Source organism: Paroedura picta, chromosome 5, assembly GCF_049243985.1.
Source record: "Paroedura picta isolate Pp20150507F chromosome 5, Ppicta_v3.0, whole genome shotgun sequence".
Lineage (NCBI taxonomy): Eukaryota > Metazoa > Chordata > Lepidosauria > Squamata > Gekkonidae > Paroedura > Paroedura picta.
In genome coordinates, this window is record NC_135373.1 from 68,358,721 (window position 1) to 68,376,518 (window position 17,798).

The following is a 17,798-nucleotide window of genomic DNA, read 5'->3' on the forward strand; positions in this document are numbered from 1 at the left end:
TTGAATTTGTATGTCAATATGTATGCTAAAAGAGGATGACAAACCATACTTCATAGGCATTAACAAGACGGCAGTAGTAATTCTTGGGTCAGGGACAATTTATGGAGTCTGACCTAATATCATTTAAGATAATAACAGAATGTATTCTTATAACAGATCATACTCTCATATGTATTAACAATCACTTGACTAAGAAAAATGGTAAAAACTTCTAGATTAGGAAAAATATGTGATGGGAACTGAATATCTATGTTAAAAGAGATGGCAAACCATATCAGCTGGTCACTTTTTCTTCTCAATTTCTCTGTAAATGCTTTATATAATAATAAAGAAAAATGGAGATGGAATTGACCAACACATAATGGCATCCACACAATCATAATTAAAGTTAGGGAAGTACATGTTGCTGGTATTTACAAGCCTTCTGCTGGTTAGCACATGTCTTATCAATCTATCCTTGTCCTTCTGTGTACACTGGTGACTTTAACAGCCACCATGGAAACTGAAGATACATAATTAATGATAAGAACAGTGAGGCAATTATCAACGGAGCTGAAGAACTTGGCTTAATCTCATTTTTTACATTAAAGACAGAAGCACCTTTAAATCACCTGCATGGAACAGAGTCCAACTCCGATTTAATTTCCCCCCCCCATCTGACTGGAGAAGCCAGTCCATGCCTCTATATATACATGTTTCCCACACATAACTGTAATCCTTGAGTTAGGATCCCAGATACCACTTATCAGATCTTTTCCAAAATCCAGAAGTCTTCTAGGCCTTACCTGAAGATTGGTAACCCTCAACAAAGGAAATGGCTAAAACATAAAATAAAAACTGTAAGAAGCAACTCTAAGCCACATTGTTTTATAGTGTATACTGTCTCTCCAAAGCTGCTTGAGGCAGATCAAATCGTAACTTGATAATAACTGAATAACTGAATAATAATAACTGTGAGCTGTTAATAACTTAACAGCTCACACCCTGAATAAATCTTTGTTGATCTTAAAGGTGCTACTGGACTCTGATTTTATTGTGCCACTTCAAACTGACATGGCTACCCATTTGAAACTATTATTATTATTATTATTATTTAGATTTATTGCAGACATATAAAACCCCAATAAAAACATACAATAAAACATAAACATATCATACATAAATCCCCAGACAATAGAACAAGATGTGGTAAAACCTCAGGTCATATCTACTCTACCCCTTAGTAACCCACTTGAGGGGAAGGGAGGACAGAGGGTGCCAGATGGAGTATGCTACTGCCACTGTAAGGGGAGCCAGATCTTCCATGCGGACCGGCCTCACCCCGTGACCTGGCGGAAGAGCTCCGTTTCGCAGGCCCTGAGGAACACTGAGAGCTCCCACAAGGCTCATAGTTCCTCTGGGAGCTCATTCCACCAGGTCGGGGCCAGGACCGAAAAGGCCCCGGTCCGGGTTGAGGCCAGGTCCGCTTCTCTGGGGCTGGGGATGACCAGTAAGTTTGTACCTGCAGATCGTAAGGCCCTTTGGGGGACATAGGGCAATAGGCGGTCCCTCAGATACACCGGGTCCAGACCACGTAAGGCCTTAAAGGTGAAAACTAAAACTTTGAATCGGATCTGGAAAATAACCGGCAACCAATGCAGCTGCCTCAGCACAGGCTGGATATGGGCCCTCCAAGTGAGGACCCTAGTACCAGTGAGGACCCTAGGAGGTCCATTCTGTACCAGTTGAAGCTTCCAGATCAAGTGCAAGAGCGGGTTACAGAAATCTATTCAAGAGGTGACTGTCTCATGGATCACTATGGCCAGGTGTTCAGATGACAGGTAGGGCGCTAGTACCCAAGCTTGGCGCAGATGGAGAAAAGCCTGGCTGGCTACCTTCTTGACCTGAGCCTCAAGTGTTAAGGAGGTATCAATAGTCACCCTCAAATTCCTGGCCTGAGGCGCAATTTTAAGTTGCGTCCCTGCCAGGGAGGGTAAGCGCGCTTCCTATCCTGCTCCCCTACGGCCAAACCACAGGACCTCCATCTTAGAAGGGTTGAGTTTCAGGCGACTCTGCTTGAGCCATTCAGCTACCGCTTTGAAACATTTGGCAAATGGATCCAGGAGGGAGTCCGGGTGGCCGTCCATGAGGAGATAGAGCTGGGTGTCATCAGCATACTGATGGCACCCCAGCCCAAAACTCCTTACCAGCTGGGCCAGAGGGCACATAAAGATGGTAAACAACGTGGGGGAGAGCACCGAGCCCTGAGGAACCCCGCACGGGAGCCAATAAGGGCCCTATAACTCCTCCCCAACTTCTACGCCCTGGGTCTGGTTGTGGAGGAAGGAGCATAACCAGCTGAGAGCTGTGCCCCTTATCCCCGTCCCAGCGAGGCAGTGTGCTAGCAGTTCATGGTCGACCATGTCAAACGTGGCCAGCATATCTAATAGAAGAAGCAGAGCAGAACCGCCTCGATCCAGCTGGCAATGGAGGACATCCAACAGGGCAACCAACACCATCTCTACCCTGTGGCCAGGATGAAACACAGAGTTACATCTTTCTATGTCCACTGAAGTAAATGGATTGCGACAAGTGTAGCTTTCCTTAGGATTGCATTGTTACATTAAAAAATTGGTATGTAATTGAGTTTTCTCACCCGAGTGGAGGTTTTTCTGTCCATTCAGTTTCCAGCCTTCAATAATTGTAATTGCAAAGCTGTGTTGTGTAAGAATATGTTGATATAACTGAAGATCTTGTTTACTGTTGGAAGATGGGATGTAAATTATTGCGGTTCTTGTCTGATTTCTGATGAACTTAGAAATGGCATCCTCAATCTAAAAGAGAAGAGACAAGATCACATTCCCATATTCTCAGCCGCCCTGAGCCCTTTTGGGGTTTGGTGGAGTAGAAGTCTAAAAATAAATAAAATATTTCTTAAGAGGGTAGGTGCGTTGGTCTGCAGTAGAACCATAGCACCTTAGAGACCAACAACATTTAGGGAGTATACATTTTGAGAGTCAAAGCTCACTTAGGCCAATTCTGCATGCGCAGAAAAGGCCAGGGCAGTGTCAGTACAGCAGTGCATCAGGCCTCCCAGGCCTGGTGTGGATTGGGCCCCTGATGGTCCATGCTAAGGGAACGTGGATTCTTCTGCATCCCCTTAGCCTGCTGCAGGGGCCAAAAGGGCCTTAGAGGTGGTTTGCCATTGCTTGACTCCTGGTAGCAGCCCTGATCTTTGGTGGCCTACCAAGTAATCAGGGCCAGCCCTGCTTAGCTGCCAAGATTTGATGTGATTAAGCTAGCCTGAGCTATCCAAGTCAAGGTAATCAATTATTGCTTGGTTTAAAAAAAACAAACAAAAAACTGATGGCTTCCATTTTTTCCCCCCTGGTTTCTTGCATATATAGAGCATACCTGATTAAGACCGACAAACCATCTACTCATGAAAACAAGTGAAATATTATTTACAGGATGAAAAGAAGTCATAAGATTATGGCCTAAAATATTTTTAGAAATAACTTCTCGCTTAGTGAAGAGTTCTAGACTAGAGTAGGTCCATGATTTCTGCACACCAGTTGATCATTAGGAGAGACTGTGCTATGCTGAATTCTTTCTGTAAATGCAGCTGCTACTTTATATTATCAGAGCTACCAACATATGTTCCTGCTTCTGTTCATGCAAGTTGAAATCTGAGTATGTGTTCATGTGCACAAACTTACATTAGGACAGACATAGTCTTTTTCTTTAAGTTGCCATAGTCTTTTTCTTTAAGTTGAAAAAGTAAAAAGCGGATAGACAAACTTCACATCTGCCAGATTTATGGTTGGAATGCTTACAGGAATTATTATGTCAACAAGCCATTCTAGGCCTTCCAATGGGTGTCTGCTAAAAGCAGAGTGGCAGATGTTTCAGTGCAAACAAATGCCACTGAAAATGCTTCCAGTTGTTGATGAGTCTGGTATCCAGCTATAAAGTGACTCCCACAGCGGTCTTTCCTGCACTCTCAGGAAGTAGCCTTATGTTACACTTGGCTCAAGTGTGAGATTCTTTGCAGGAGGGAGACACATAGCTGAGCTAGATCTTTGATGAATGGCTGATGCCTCTCTGGTTTTAATAGAAAACATGCATCTTTCCCTGGCTGCAGTCAATACAAGGGACACCTGTTAAAATATTTGCTTCATATTTTATTGAATGTAATGTACCGAACAAACAAATAAGGCAAGATGTGAAATAGTCCAGCAGTCAAGCACAAGAATGGGAGTAAATAGGAAGTGATCATCTCACAGGGGTTATATTACATAGTCTTGTAATTCAACCTCTCCCTGTCCTTGTTGTATTTATAGTCTAATAGTGAGAGAGGAAGTACTAGTTTACCTCAGAATACCCCTTCTTTCTATATCTCCCTCTGTCCTCTTTTACCCTTTCATCCAGTATCCTCTTCCTTATTCTTCCTTCCCTATTACTATTAATCTCAATCAATCTTCAGGGTTACCAGAACTTCCTGCCAAGTTTCTCTTTTTTTGTGGATTTACTACCAGTGGTGCAGTGAACTGGAGCATACTTCCTGAGATGCAGCTGGATCAGAACTGTACAAGTGCATGATGGGCCAATGCTGTAAGTAGTCCATGGTGGCCACTGATAACCATCCAAAAAGCCATATGGTCCTGCTCATTGGTTTCTTATGCATCCCCAAGCAATACATGAAACACTGTTGTGCCCTCCCCCCATCAGTCACTGATCTGTGACCAAATCATAATTCTGGCCACCCCTCCCTGTCTCTTCCTCCTAATAACATTATTTGTCATCTCCTCGTGTTCCTCCAGTGAACCTAGTTATTTTATTACCAATATTATTAGCATATATTTGAGCCTGCAGAAAGTTTTATGATCCTCATTCATCATCATTAAAGTCCAATGTGAGTGTACAGAGGTTGAAGCCGGTACACAATGATGGGGGCCACTGCCTGACAGTGTTTGGTTCCAAAACCTCACTCACCACTGCTCCTCACTTGAGTTTAAATGTCATTTAAGGAGCTAGCTTTATTAAGTCTAAAAATGTGGAGAAATTCTGGCTATGTGGTGAGGCTAGGATAAAGCAATCCTTGAGCAGTGAATTTCTGTAGAAAATCCATCTCTATATTTGAATTTAAGCAAAAGCTGCAGATGTTTCTCTAGACATATATTTCACAGAGTTGAACAGTATCTTGGGTTTTATATCTTGTGGTTGCCTAAACCAGGGCTAGTCAACCTGTGGTCCTCCAGATGTTCATGGGCTACAATTCCCATGAGCCCCTGCCAGCAAACTCTGGCAGGGGCTCATGGGAATTGTAGTCCATGAACATCTGGAGGACCACAGGTTGACTACCCCTGGCCTAAACAGACATATTTTTTAGAAAATTGGTAAAGGGTAGACATGAAGGCTATGGCTGAAATCAAGACAGACATAAACATTCATTTGCAAAACATGGTCTAAAGAAGTTGTATGAAAATTCATGTGCATTGAGAACGAACTTCAAATGCGGGATTTGAAAAGAAAAGCAGGGATTTGGTAGAACAGCAAAAGGGGTTACAATAGCATGAGGAATATGTTTAGACTGTGGAAGGCTGACATTATATGCAAAGCCCTTGACACTTTCTGGATAAATAAATGTGCAGTGGATTTGATGGGAAACTACAGATTTTGTTAAGTGCTATTATATTTCAATGAGAATATAAATTCTGAATCAAAGCCTACTTTTAATTTCGCAACAATCCTGTTTCTAATTTTCTACATTGCTTGAGTTCATCATAATTCAAAGGCAGCTTTATCTCCTGTGCTCCAATACGTAAGAGCAAAGAAAGGAGCATTCCGTTCCTGTCTATGTCAGGTAAAGATAGTCAGCAGAGAAACCAAATTAGACAGTTTAAGGACTTGTCCATAATTATCAAATTTCCTTTTCCCAGAAACTTGCCAAAGCCTAACCAGCCTTCAGAGGTCTTGCAGAAGCTTTTGATTTAGGCCAATATTTGAAATCCTCAAACTGTCCACTTCGGTAATTACAGAGATAAATTGATGTATATTATAAAATGGCTGACAGCTGAACCTGTATACTTTTATACCCTCCCATTCTTTTCTGAGAGGCTAGGAAACGTTTCATGGGTTCTAATTTTCCTGACAATTTACAGCATTTTCTAATATTTGCTTTACTTTTGAATATACAAGCAAAGCATAGTTGGGGCAGAGCAGAGACATTCCTAGAGGGTAGCAAATCTGCTGCTCCATTGCAGAACACCAGAGAGAGAGAGAGAGAGAGAGAGAGAGAGAGAGAGAGAGAGAGAGAGAACCTCAGCTGCCTCTACTTCTGCCTCTTTCTCTTCCAGAATCCAAATGGTTTTTTCCTGGATATCCCATGCAAGTCTGATCATGTCAGATCTTGGAAGCTAATTAGGGCCAAGTCCACCTATTATTTGGATGGGAGACCTTCAAGGATCTGGGTGGTAGTTCTTCCAAGGTAGTTCTCCGCGGTAGTTCTTCCAAGGTAGTCCTTCCCCGGCTCCCTCCCCCCCTAAGCTTGACACTTCCCCCCACCCCAACTAGGGCACCAACCTGTGTCCTGGGGGGTGACAGGGGCTCTTTGCCGACAATGGTGGCAGAGAGCCCCTGGCCAGCTGGGTGGGCGGGAGTGGGCATGGCCAGTCCGGGTGAGGGGCCAATCATGACACGCTTTGTGCGTCCTGATTGGGCTCTCATCCGGACTGGCCACGCCCATTCTCTGACCACTAAGGGCTTCACCAAATATGTAACAGCAACCCGCTGTTACAGATAAATTTTCCCACACAGACAGGTACTTCCCTACTTTAGTTGGAGAAGGGCATTTCCCACCTGTAAGAGGTGCCATTGATTAACAATTAAGGCTCATTAAGAAATATCTATATGGAAACAAGTTTTGAAATCGGCTAAATAAATGCTTCTTTGGTTTAAAAGAATAAAGAAAAACAAAGTGCCAGCACGCATATATAAAGTTGAGCAGATTTTCAGCAATTCCCCCTGCAAATCTTCACCAGGCTGTTCCTGGGGGCCAACTCTCTCATTCACGGCACCAGGATCAAGACTTGAGGGAGTCCCTCAAAAGGTGAGGGGAGTCAGTACCATTTGGTCATAGCCTCACAAAAAAGTCCCAACTCAACAGCTTCACATCATCCAGGGAGCAAAATATCACTGGCAGGAACACTTGAAAAAGTTGTTCTTCTGTTAACAGGTGCCCTGGGCCAGCAGCAGGAAGGAGACTGCTATGCTTGCAACTCCAGGTGAAGCTTGGAGAGCCCCTAGAATCACAACTGATTTCCAAGTGACAGATATCAGGTCCTTTGGAGAAAATGACTGCCTTAGAGCAGGGGTAGTCAACCTGTGGTCAACCTGTGTTTACTGGCAGGGGCTCATGGGAATTGTAGTCCATGAACATCTGGAGGACCACAGGCTGACTACCCCTGCCTTAGAGAGTGGACTCTATGGCATTAGATTTAGCTCTAGTGCCTCCATTCCCCAAACTCCAGCACCCCCCTCTCACCCTCAGATTCCAGCCCAAAATCACCAGGAATTTCCCAACTCTGAGTTGGCTCTCCTAAAGGCCTGGAGCTTGTTATGAGGGGGGCAGCTAATTTCTTTGCAGGCCCAAGACATCAAGATGGGCTCTGCTTGTCCTTGGGCAATTTTGTGCTTTGCTGTGCAATTAAGACTGCAATTTTCATGTAGTGAACCACCCCTTGCCTCAGAGTCTTTTATTTAGCTATTCATACCCTGCTTTTCTTCCAAATGGGGACCCAAAAAAGCTTACAGCATCTTTCTCCTGTCTTCACAACAGCCCCGTGAAGTAGTTAGGCTGAGAGTGACAAGATCTGCCAGTGAGTTGCCATGGTAGAAAAGGGATTAATACCTGGGTCTCCCAGATACTTGTCTGGCATTCTAACCATTACTCCATGCTTCAACCTGCCCCAAAGCCAATGACAGATCTCCACTGGCGTTTCTCCAGATCTATCATGTATTTGCTTGTCTCTTCAGACGTCTTTGGCATCTCTCACATAGCAACTTAATCATTTCTGGCCAGGGGGAATGGTTTTACTTCTCCTCTGCGATTTCTGCTATAGGTAGCCCCTGCCCACAGGAAGTGTTTGCACGAAGATTAAATGAGCATGTTTATAATGTAGATAGCCTTACAATGGGGAGATAAATGTTTTACAATTTTTGTCTGAAAGAGGAAAGCAAAACTTATTACTATATAAATGTTCATAAGCCCGAGGAAGAAATTTATGAGTTTAAAAGCTGTCAACACTTAACGTCCAATGGCCTTTTATTGTGGGGTTAACAAAAAAAAATGTTGACAAAGAAAATACTTTCTAATAAAATGACATAATTGGAATACATCCAGTTCAAGCCGTTATTTTCCATCATGAACAGAGATAATGATTAAAAATAGCTCCACAAATGTCATGTTGGTTTTGGAAAAGAGCAAATTACAATGTCCTGCCTTTCATTTCAAAGCGTCCAGAGAGAAAATTTGTGTACTGGATTCTTCTGATTCTAGAAAAGATTGATTGAAACATTTCTTTATTTCTTCCCAAAATGCTTTAAAATGCAGGTGACATTGCTCCAAAGGGTTCACTAGGGTTATTGGGCACCCATGAGACAGCAATCCAAAATGAGTCAACTTTCAGATAAGTTCTATTTGATGCAATGTCGCTTACTCCCAGGAAAGTGTTCATAGGGTTGCAGCCATACCAACCTAACTAATGTGTTTTGACAAGACAATAAAGCTTTTGGCTTCTTTAATAGAAACATTTTTCTTTTGAAATTCATGGACCCCTGTTTTTCAGAATTAGGTCAGATACCAATAGCAGCTGCCACAAACAAGTTTAGATTAAACTTTTTGCTAAGTATGCTGTTAGCGGAATTGGGTGAACAAAGTGCTGGAATTTTGTCTGGGAACATTGCACAAGCATGGGAAGTAAGGGTGCTTTTCCAGGGGCCCAAGAGTCTCAGGGGTGGCAAACTGTGTCCCACCAGATGTCCATGGACTACACTTTCCATGAGCCCCTACCAAAAAAATGCAAATTCTCAAAAGCAAATGCTGGCAGGGGCTCATGGGAATTGTAGTCCATGGACATCTGAAGGGACACAGTTTGCCCATCCCTGGTCTAGATTATGAGGTGATGTGCTATTGCATGAGGGATGGGGGGTAGTTTTTACTAGCCCAGGAACATTGGGGAGGCAGGAACAGTAGAGGTTTGGAAAATTTCTAGATCATCACCTGATGCCAGTTTTCAACCCCTATTTTGTTCTATCATTTTGCTCCCTCAGGCAACAGCAGGAGCCCATAAGCCAAGGACAGTCCAGAGTAATGACACTTCCAGCACCAGGGCTTTTCAAGTCTGCATTCTGTGTAGGCCAGTTATCCCCAGCGTGCCCCATACTATGTTGCCTAGCTCCAGCTTGCATCCTCTGTGCTGTCTGCAGAACACCACATCCTCCTTGAGCTCATTGGAGCAAGATATGCTTCAGCAATCCTAGGAGTTACTTTTGGGTTCTGTTGGGGACATCTTTTTCTGAAAGAGCTCTCATTTTGCAGAAGGAGGCTTGGCTTGTTACCTCCCAAGATTTTGGAATTGCCTTTCCCCATGGCAGCCATTTGCAGTTATTCCCACCACTACCCTTTCTCAAAATTCCAAAGTCCTCAAAGACTTAACAAATTTCAGGACCCCTCCTGTAAGCAATAAATAGATCTACTTTGGAGATGCTGGACTCCTTAGGCCAAAAATATACAATATATTCCTTTCTTTTGCTTTTGCTTTTAATTTAAAATAAATTTTACTCATGTTTTAAGTAAAAATGCCTAGGAACTTAATTGGTCTCCCTTTTGTGAATTGCTACCACTAAACCTTAAACTACACGATACATAAAATATAATCATCACTACACATGCTGTTTTAATTACCGGAGTTTGTCAGAATTTCCAGTGTTATGTAAACAATGGCCCATTATGCACATCTTACTGCAGATTCTCCAAGCATTAAGCCTTTAATCTTGACCAGATTCTGTGTCTACCTTACCCACCATTCTTTTTTCTTTGATATATTTATTTTGCAGGCACAATTTTTAAAGCCCTCACTTTTTAAAATTGGAGTGGGATGTCAGTTGTAATGTGCATGTGTGTGTGTGTATGTGGGGTGCCCTATTGCATCTGCGCAGTAGCATCCAGCAAGCACCTTCCATTTAAATCCTTAGGCTTCAGGTTTTGTACATGCATTTTAGCATTTGTTCATTGAATGGAAGGAAACCGAAAGAAATGCAGGTAAAAGAAAAAAAACATTGTTGAAACTGACCAGATTGTTAAAAAAACAAACCAGACAGGCAGTAGGGGATTCTCTACTATGATATTGGCCTCTGTGAAAAATGGCAGTCAGATGATCACATAACATGGGGAAACATGTTGAATGTACAGAATGCACTAGCACTGCAAGCTGTGTTCACTGGCAACATGTGTATGCGTGCATGGATATGTGTATATGTGTTTAGAAGCTCTAAAGAACTTAGAACTGTAGAGTCATAGATATGGAAGGGTTCTTTCAGGCCATCTAGTCCAACCCCCCTGCTCAATGCAGGATCAGCTTAAAGTATCCGGAATAAGCATCTGTCCAGCTGCTGCTTGAAGACTGCCAGTCTTGTGCCACCAAACTGGGAAAAAATGGGGGGAGGTATTTTTGCCAATGCCCCAGTGCAGCTGCATACTAACACTAATGTCCTGCCCTTCCTTGCAGATTTGTGTGGTTTTCTCTTTGTGATTCTCAAGTTTGATTCTGCAAACTGGACATGATTCTGGCATTTTTAAGAGCCTGTCTTGTGCCAATTGCACTCTGTCCTTCAAATGGATTGATCCCAAGCAATTTTAAGTTTGATAGTTTGCAGAAGGTCTATGTGGGTCAGCTGCTGTTTTAATATTAGGCTTCCAGAGACTGCCAAAATCCCCAACAAAATTTTGTCACTAAAGCATTAAAGGGAAAAATGTTTTCAGAGCATTAGGCTTCCCATACCAGTGTCTCTCTCTCTCTTTACATCTCATGTCAATTTCATTCCACACTGATAATCTCCCCTTTATATTGTTTGCCTGCAGAACTGAAATCCTTTTGTTTCTGCACTGAGGACACTGGCATTTGTCTTCTCTCCGATTCCCCCATTCAAATCATTCCAGCAGAGAACTAAACCTTGAACCTTTTAAACTCCCCCCTATCATTTAGTCATTTTAATTAAGTGATCTGAGACTAGCAATAGCCCCTCAACGAAGGGGGAAGGATAGCAGAAAGTACAGAGTATCAAAATGACCTCGGGGGCAGGGGAGTAGACATTGAGAGGTTGCACAAGGGTGGAGGTGTTAAATCTGAGGGAATGTATATGCTTTTGAATTATCTTCAGTTTGGAAATAAAATAAGGGAATAATTGGCACAAAAGCATTTTCAGAAATCCTGGGAAAACAGTGACTAGAAAGTGAACTGAGTGCTGAAGGGAGGAAAATCAATACAGAATGGCAAAGAAAGCCCAAAGGGACATGGACAATGAAACACCCATTCATAATAGGCCAAAGTTCCAATTTATGCAAAAGTTAGCGAATTTTGCATTTTCAAATAGTCTTTTTTTCCAGCCATAAAAGCTTACCTCAGGCTGAGACTTGGCATGAAAGGACTCAGTATCAACAAATGAAAACAATCTGTTCAAATAACTCACCCTCTTGCTTGCTAATCTTTAATCATTTTATATTATTTAACCTAAACTGTGGGAGGATGGTTTTAGGTTTCCAAGAGGATAATTATTTGCCATATTTAAGAGCAATTTTCAAACTAATTAAGAGCAATTTTCATACTGATAAGTATGTGCATGAAACATTAACAGAGAATAACTCTCAAGATAAAGGTAAGGAATTTGGGGGTCTATATGAGCTTCCAAAATGTATCTGGGATTTTGGAGGAAAACAAGGGGGGAAATCCACAGCCCCCCCCCCCCTTCTGAAATCCATTTATGCCAGGCTGGTTTAAAGGGACTGCAGAAAAGATTATGGAAATAGCTGAGAGGCTGGAAGACTGCTCCCTGCCTGTTAGCTGTTCCTCTTTTTCCTCTGTAAAGGTAAAGGTAAAGGTAAAGGTGCAAGCACCGAGTCATGTCTGACCCTTGGGGTGACGCCCTCTAGCGTTTTCATGGCAGACTCAATACGGGGTGGTTTGCCAGTGCCTTCCCCAGTCATTACCGTTTACCCCCCAGCAAGCTGGGTACTCATTTTACCGACCACGGAAGGATGGAAGGCTGAGTCAACCTTTAGCCGGCTGCTGGGATTGAACTCCCAACCTTATGGGCAGACAGCTTCAGACAGCATATCGCTGCCTTACCACTCTGCGCCACAAGAGGCTCATTTTCCTCTGTAGTCTATTTAAAAACTGGGCTGGTTTAAAGGAGTTGCAGAAAAGATTAGTGACACACCCAAAGCAAATGAAATCAAAAGGCAAAAAATTGTGTCTTCTTGAAATGTATTAAATGCATTTAATAAATTTCAAGAAGACACAACTTTTTGCCTTTGGGTTTCGTTTGCTTTGGGTGTATTTCTACAAGAAACCAATGGTGTTTCTTCATATGGACTGCGAAAAAATTAGTGAAACAGATGAGACGCTGGGAGATTATTCCCTGCCTGTGAGCTGCCCCCCCCCCCCCCACACACATACACCACTGCTTCTTCCGCAGTCCACTTAAACCAGGCTGGTTTAAACTGACTATGGAAAACATGGGGAAAACAGGCGAGAGTTGAGAACTGCTGCTCAGCTGTGTTTTGTGGCTTTTCCCCTTTTCTCCATCTTGGGTCTATTATATCTGCCCACTCAAATCAGGATATCCAAAAAAAGAAATAAAAAATCCAAATTCAAATATTTTGCCATTATTAGGATCCAGGATTTTTCTCCAAATCATTGAATATAAGCTGTATAGATAGATGAGATTTTCTGCATCATGGGGTATGCTGGTCACTTTTTGCCCTAAAATGGACATATCCTTTTTGCCTTTCCTATGGTGCTTCAGTTTGGTGCATTTTACCAGATTTATCACTTCATATTTGAACTGAATATGGCAGTATGAAAACTATAAAGATTTGGTGTTATGCTGATTAGATTTCTTAATTATCCTGATCTCAACTTTTCACATAATCGTAATGAAAATCATGGGCAGGAAAATGTCAAGGCATATACATAACCACTGTTTTGGCAGGGTAGGGGGCATTTCTTTGTAGAAGGGACTTTTACAAGGCTGTAGGCAGCTTGGGTAGAAGTTAAGCAATTCCCTGGGCAGCCTCACTCAGCATGCCGGTATGGCCACTGTGGGCCCTAGATAACTGAAATTGACCTGCCATGTTGCTTGATAAAACTATGTCCCTTTAATTGCCAGATCTGGTGTCTGTCTCTTTCTTTAGCTTATTGCAGGAAGTCTCAAGTTGCTCCTGGAAGATTTCAAAGCATAGCCTTATGTATACCCCATGAAGTCTATCTACTCTCTACATATCTGTGTACCTGCCAAATGTGTCACAAAGTGACTAACTTTGTACAACTGAAGGTACCTGAACAGAACACTATCATTTGATACATTTATTGAATAAGGTTCATGGCAGAGTTTAGAACAGTTAATACATTTTCTATAACAGATAGTTTAGATGCATCCAGTAACGTTTCTCATGGAATGACAGGTCTAGTTTATACTCTGTGATTGATTACCATATTTTGAAGATTTCTATTAGGTCCTTGAGCTGCAAGCTAACCTGCTGAAGCTTTAGTTGACTAATTGGTAGTCACCATTTAAAGTGATGATAGCACATTTTAGCTATTGGAGCAGATGGTTAATGGTATGTTTGTTGATGACATTTTGAGTCTGGTAAATTAATGGAGACTAAAAAATATTACAGGTGGTCTAAAACTCAATTATAAGTTTTGCTTGGTCAGTGGTAAGTTCTCCCACATTTCCTTAATGAAGTCAAAAAGGTGTTATTTTGTGAAAGCTTCTGTGACATATACATTTTTGAAAGAAATTAAAGTCACCAATCAGGCTGCCTCCATATGTCACTGAGTATCACTTTATGTAGATCATCTTTCCACCAAACCTAGGCTCCCCAAGATGGCTAAATACATTACATGATGTTTTGTATACTTGTGTACACTAGATACAAAGCCCGTTGCACTCATGAATACAACAGGCGCTAGCATATACATCTGCACTATGACCTTTCTGGGTTCTGGCTCTCCTCCCTCTGCTCCCTGTTAAATCTTGAGATCCAGTGTATTGAAGCAGTTAAATAGTAGCAGACTAATCTCAAGAGCTGCGTTTGATTCCTGACTCCACTTTCATATGCAGTCAGCTGTTTCACCAACTTCCAATTTCACTTAAGGGCAGGGTGTGACCAGAGGATCTATATGTTTGGGCCTGATAGGGCCTGAGAGGATTGTGGGCATGGTACACTGGGTTCCAGTGCTTGCCAGGGGTGCCTGCCAAGCTATCCTGGGGTTACTTTGGAGGGCCCTTGTCAAAACTCTGGGGACATCTGTCCTTCTGTTCTTTAGAATCTGCTTTGGAGTCTTCAGGGGTGGCTTGGCCAGCTTGACATGTGTTTCCATTCCTCTGTACTGTGGTTGATGTGTGAGTTTGCAACAGCCAGTTGTGTGAGAACAGGACAGGACAAGAACTTTTCCTGGTTCATGGACATCCTTGTCCAATACTCTATACAATACTTCAATCATCCTTGTCCAATTCATGATGTTTTAAATCCTGCAGCTACTAATCCCATGACATTTTAATTAAAAAGAAACAGGCTTCAGTTTTCTCCTTCTCTCTCTTTCTCCCTCCGTCATCTGTCTATCTACACACACACACACAGAAAGAGAGAGAGAGATTATATTTTGTTTCCATGAAAGATATTTTGCTGCTCTCTTTCTCTTATATAACTTCAAAGTATTTTCTGTTTATACATGCAGTTGGCTCAAGAACTCGCTCACAGAGCACATAATCACTATTTCATTGGCTAAAAACAAGAGTAACTTTTTTTTTACATGAATCTTTCAGAGTTATAGAAGGAAAGGGGAACGTGCTCTTTAGAAATGTTTTGGTATACAATGCAGTTTCAGTAGTCCTGTCTCATCTGTGTCTGACTTTGATTAGGAACACAATCCACAAAGGCAAACCATGCTGCTGTAAGAGAACATCCCTTAAGCTTGGTGAGTCTTCCTGGATTCACTCAACCCACCCACATTTCCAGCACTTCTAGGGAGCGGATGGAGCAACTTACCAGCAGCAGGGCCTTCCAGAGAAACCGGTTATGAGAACTGACTCTTAGAAATGATCATTTGACTCAGTGGTACCTCACGGTTGATGAGGACTAAGTTTACATTGGAAACTAGGTATCTAGGAAGAGAATCATAACCTAAAACTAACAGATGAATATTCCAAACTTGTTTTTTAACTACAGGTTCTATGCAAACCTTGAATACATGTATAATTGGAAGAAAAAAGAATTACATATTGGAGTGTTTCATGCAAATGAGCACATAACTGAAGAATGGTATAGTAGATATGACCACCCACAAATACGACCACCCTTGTGAATGGCAAGGGAATTTCTGGTGCATGGGATAAATTGACTGGGCCACCAGGAAAATCAAGGAGCTGCAGTGGTCTCCCATTGAATGGCTGTTGTACACCACTTAAGATGAAGTTGGCTAAAGGCCACCAAGGCCAATGGACCACTCATGCTAGCTTAGTTTCATTATTTAGAACACTACAAATTAGTTGCTAACCATGTTCCCAGTGCTCTATTTAAGTTTACAATAAACTTTATTGTTTCCAAAGTAAGTTTTGTATGTGTGTGTATGTTACAATATGGACTTCCCACAGTGTTATGTGCCAAACCCCAACTTTTTCTGGTTTGTTTTACATTTACACTTGGAGGCTTTCTGCATTGCTAGAAAGAAGTTAATTTCCTGCTTTACTGTTTTTCACTGATGGTTTAAAAAAAAAGTTGGCTTTTACCTCTGGAGTAGTTTTGTTCAGGAAGGAGTGGGCTCTTGTCTGAAATGACTGGAATGTTACTCTGTTTTTCATTGTTTTCTATCTAAATATAGAATAGGCCACTAAATCACTGAGATAGGCTTTGATTGTTGACTTGCGGTGCCATACCAGGGCAAATTGAAGAACTCCCGTGGTTGGTCAATCATACCTTGAGGTAGGAGGTGGATAGTGCTAAAATTCAAAAGTCTGTTGCTTACTTATATTGTACATATAAGTGTTTCATTATGAATGAATGCTTCAATGTCAATCAAGTGAGCAAAATTATAGAGGTTCTCTCCTTCACTATGCACACACCTGAGCTAGAAGTTCATCTTCCTCAATAGGTCAGACAGAAATGCAGTGGAAATGAACAGTTTGCACTGGTGGTTTCCTCTTGTCACAGAATCTGCCAATCTTCTGACTCAGAGGACTCAATGAGAGGCCTTCAGTTCAAATTTAACTCTAAAATACTCCTAAGACCCGATGTTCCAAGTTTAATTGAACTATATTTTACAGGGTGGATCAGTACAGGTTAACCACACACTCTGAATGGCTGTGGGAGTAGCCCATTGCTTTCTTCATGTAAGTTGATGTCCATATTACATCAGCAGGGTTGAACATGTCTGTGCTGGGTCTTTTAAAATCTTATACAGGGGTACTCAGTGTGGTGACCATGGAAGTCACTGTGTCCATGGATACGTATCCTAGTGCCCACCGAGTGGTTTTAGGACAGGGATTCCCAACCAGGGATCCATGGACCCCCTGGGGTTTGTAGGAGCTCCAGAGGGGTTCCACAGCCTTTCCCTTCCTGCCTAAATGGACTTGGCCACAAGCTAGGGAACTGCCTGCCTCCAGCAGGAGGGCTTGATGGGTAGGCTGTGGGTATAAAAATCAAAGAGGTAGAGTCAGTTGTGTCATGGTATGGGGGTCTGGGCTTTCTTCTCAGCTCCTGCCCTTCTTTCCAGCCTATGTGAGACTAAGCCGCTGTAGTAGTAGAGAAAAGAAAAACTGTGCCCCAATGCGGTCTCCCCAGTCCTTAAGCGCTATCCTCCCCAAGCTCCACCCCCAAATATCCAGGAATTTTCCAAAATGGAGGTGACATCCTTGCATCTGAAGCTGCCATTTCTTCCAGGGAAACTGATCTCTGTCTTCTAGAGTGGCAAATCCAGGAGAATTCCAGGTTGTACTTGGAATGTAGCTCTGTTAGAGTTACATCATACTCTGAAAAGGTGACTGGGAATCTTTTTCCATCCCTGTACGTGCATCTATAGTTAAGTGTAACGCAAGAACTCTGTTCTAATATGGTGATTGACCTGCCAAATCTCCAGCTCCTAGCCATTAGGAAATGAGCAGATCTCTTTACTTTGGCAGGCCTACGTCTTGGCCCAAACTCAGAGAAGCTGGCATTCCCAAAACATACACATCAGCTAAAGTGGAGATTCTGGATGTTTCTTTGTCTGCTGGCATTAATGGGTTCTCTGCTTAGGATTCAATGGCAGAAACAGCAAATAAGAATATGCACATACTATTCGGTCAGACGAGTTAGTATCCTCTACAACTAATGTCCTCAAACTCTTAACCATTCAGCAAGCCAGATAAAAGTTATCTGCACTTCCAGCTGGTTAGAAATTGTACCTAGACCAAAAAACTTCAACAAGGTGCCTCATAATTGAGGATGTCAGAGAATGATTTATTTATAGTATAAGGACATAGTTTTATTTGTAATA

General features: G+C 42.2%; 1 protein-coding gene across 6 annotated transcripts in view; it reads right to left on the bottom strand.

Moving 5' to 3' along the window:
• CPED1 (cadherin like and PC-esterase domain containing 1) overlaps nucleotides 1-17,798 on the bottom strand; it is a 126,968-nt gene that overhangs the window by 105,911 nt on the left and 3,259 nt on the right. For 4 of the 6 annotated variants that reach the window (XR_013231138.1, XM_077338396.1, XM_077338395.1 and 1 more), the window contains one exon: nucleotides 2,636-2,813. The exons of the other annotated variants lie outside the window; for them this stretch is intronic. Coding sequence is in view for 3 of the 4 variants with exons in the window: in XM_077338396.1 (XP_077194511.1) it covers nucleotides 2,636-2,813 (178 nt within the window). In the remaining variant the exon portion in view is untranslated. The remainder of the gene's footprint in view (nucleotides 1-2,635; nucleotides 2,814-17,798) is intronic. 6 annotated transcript variants of the gene reach the window in all.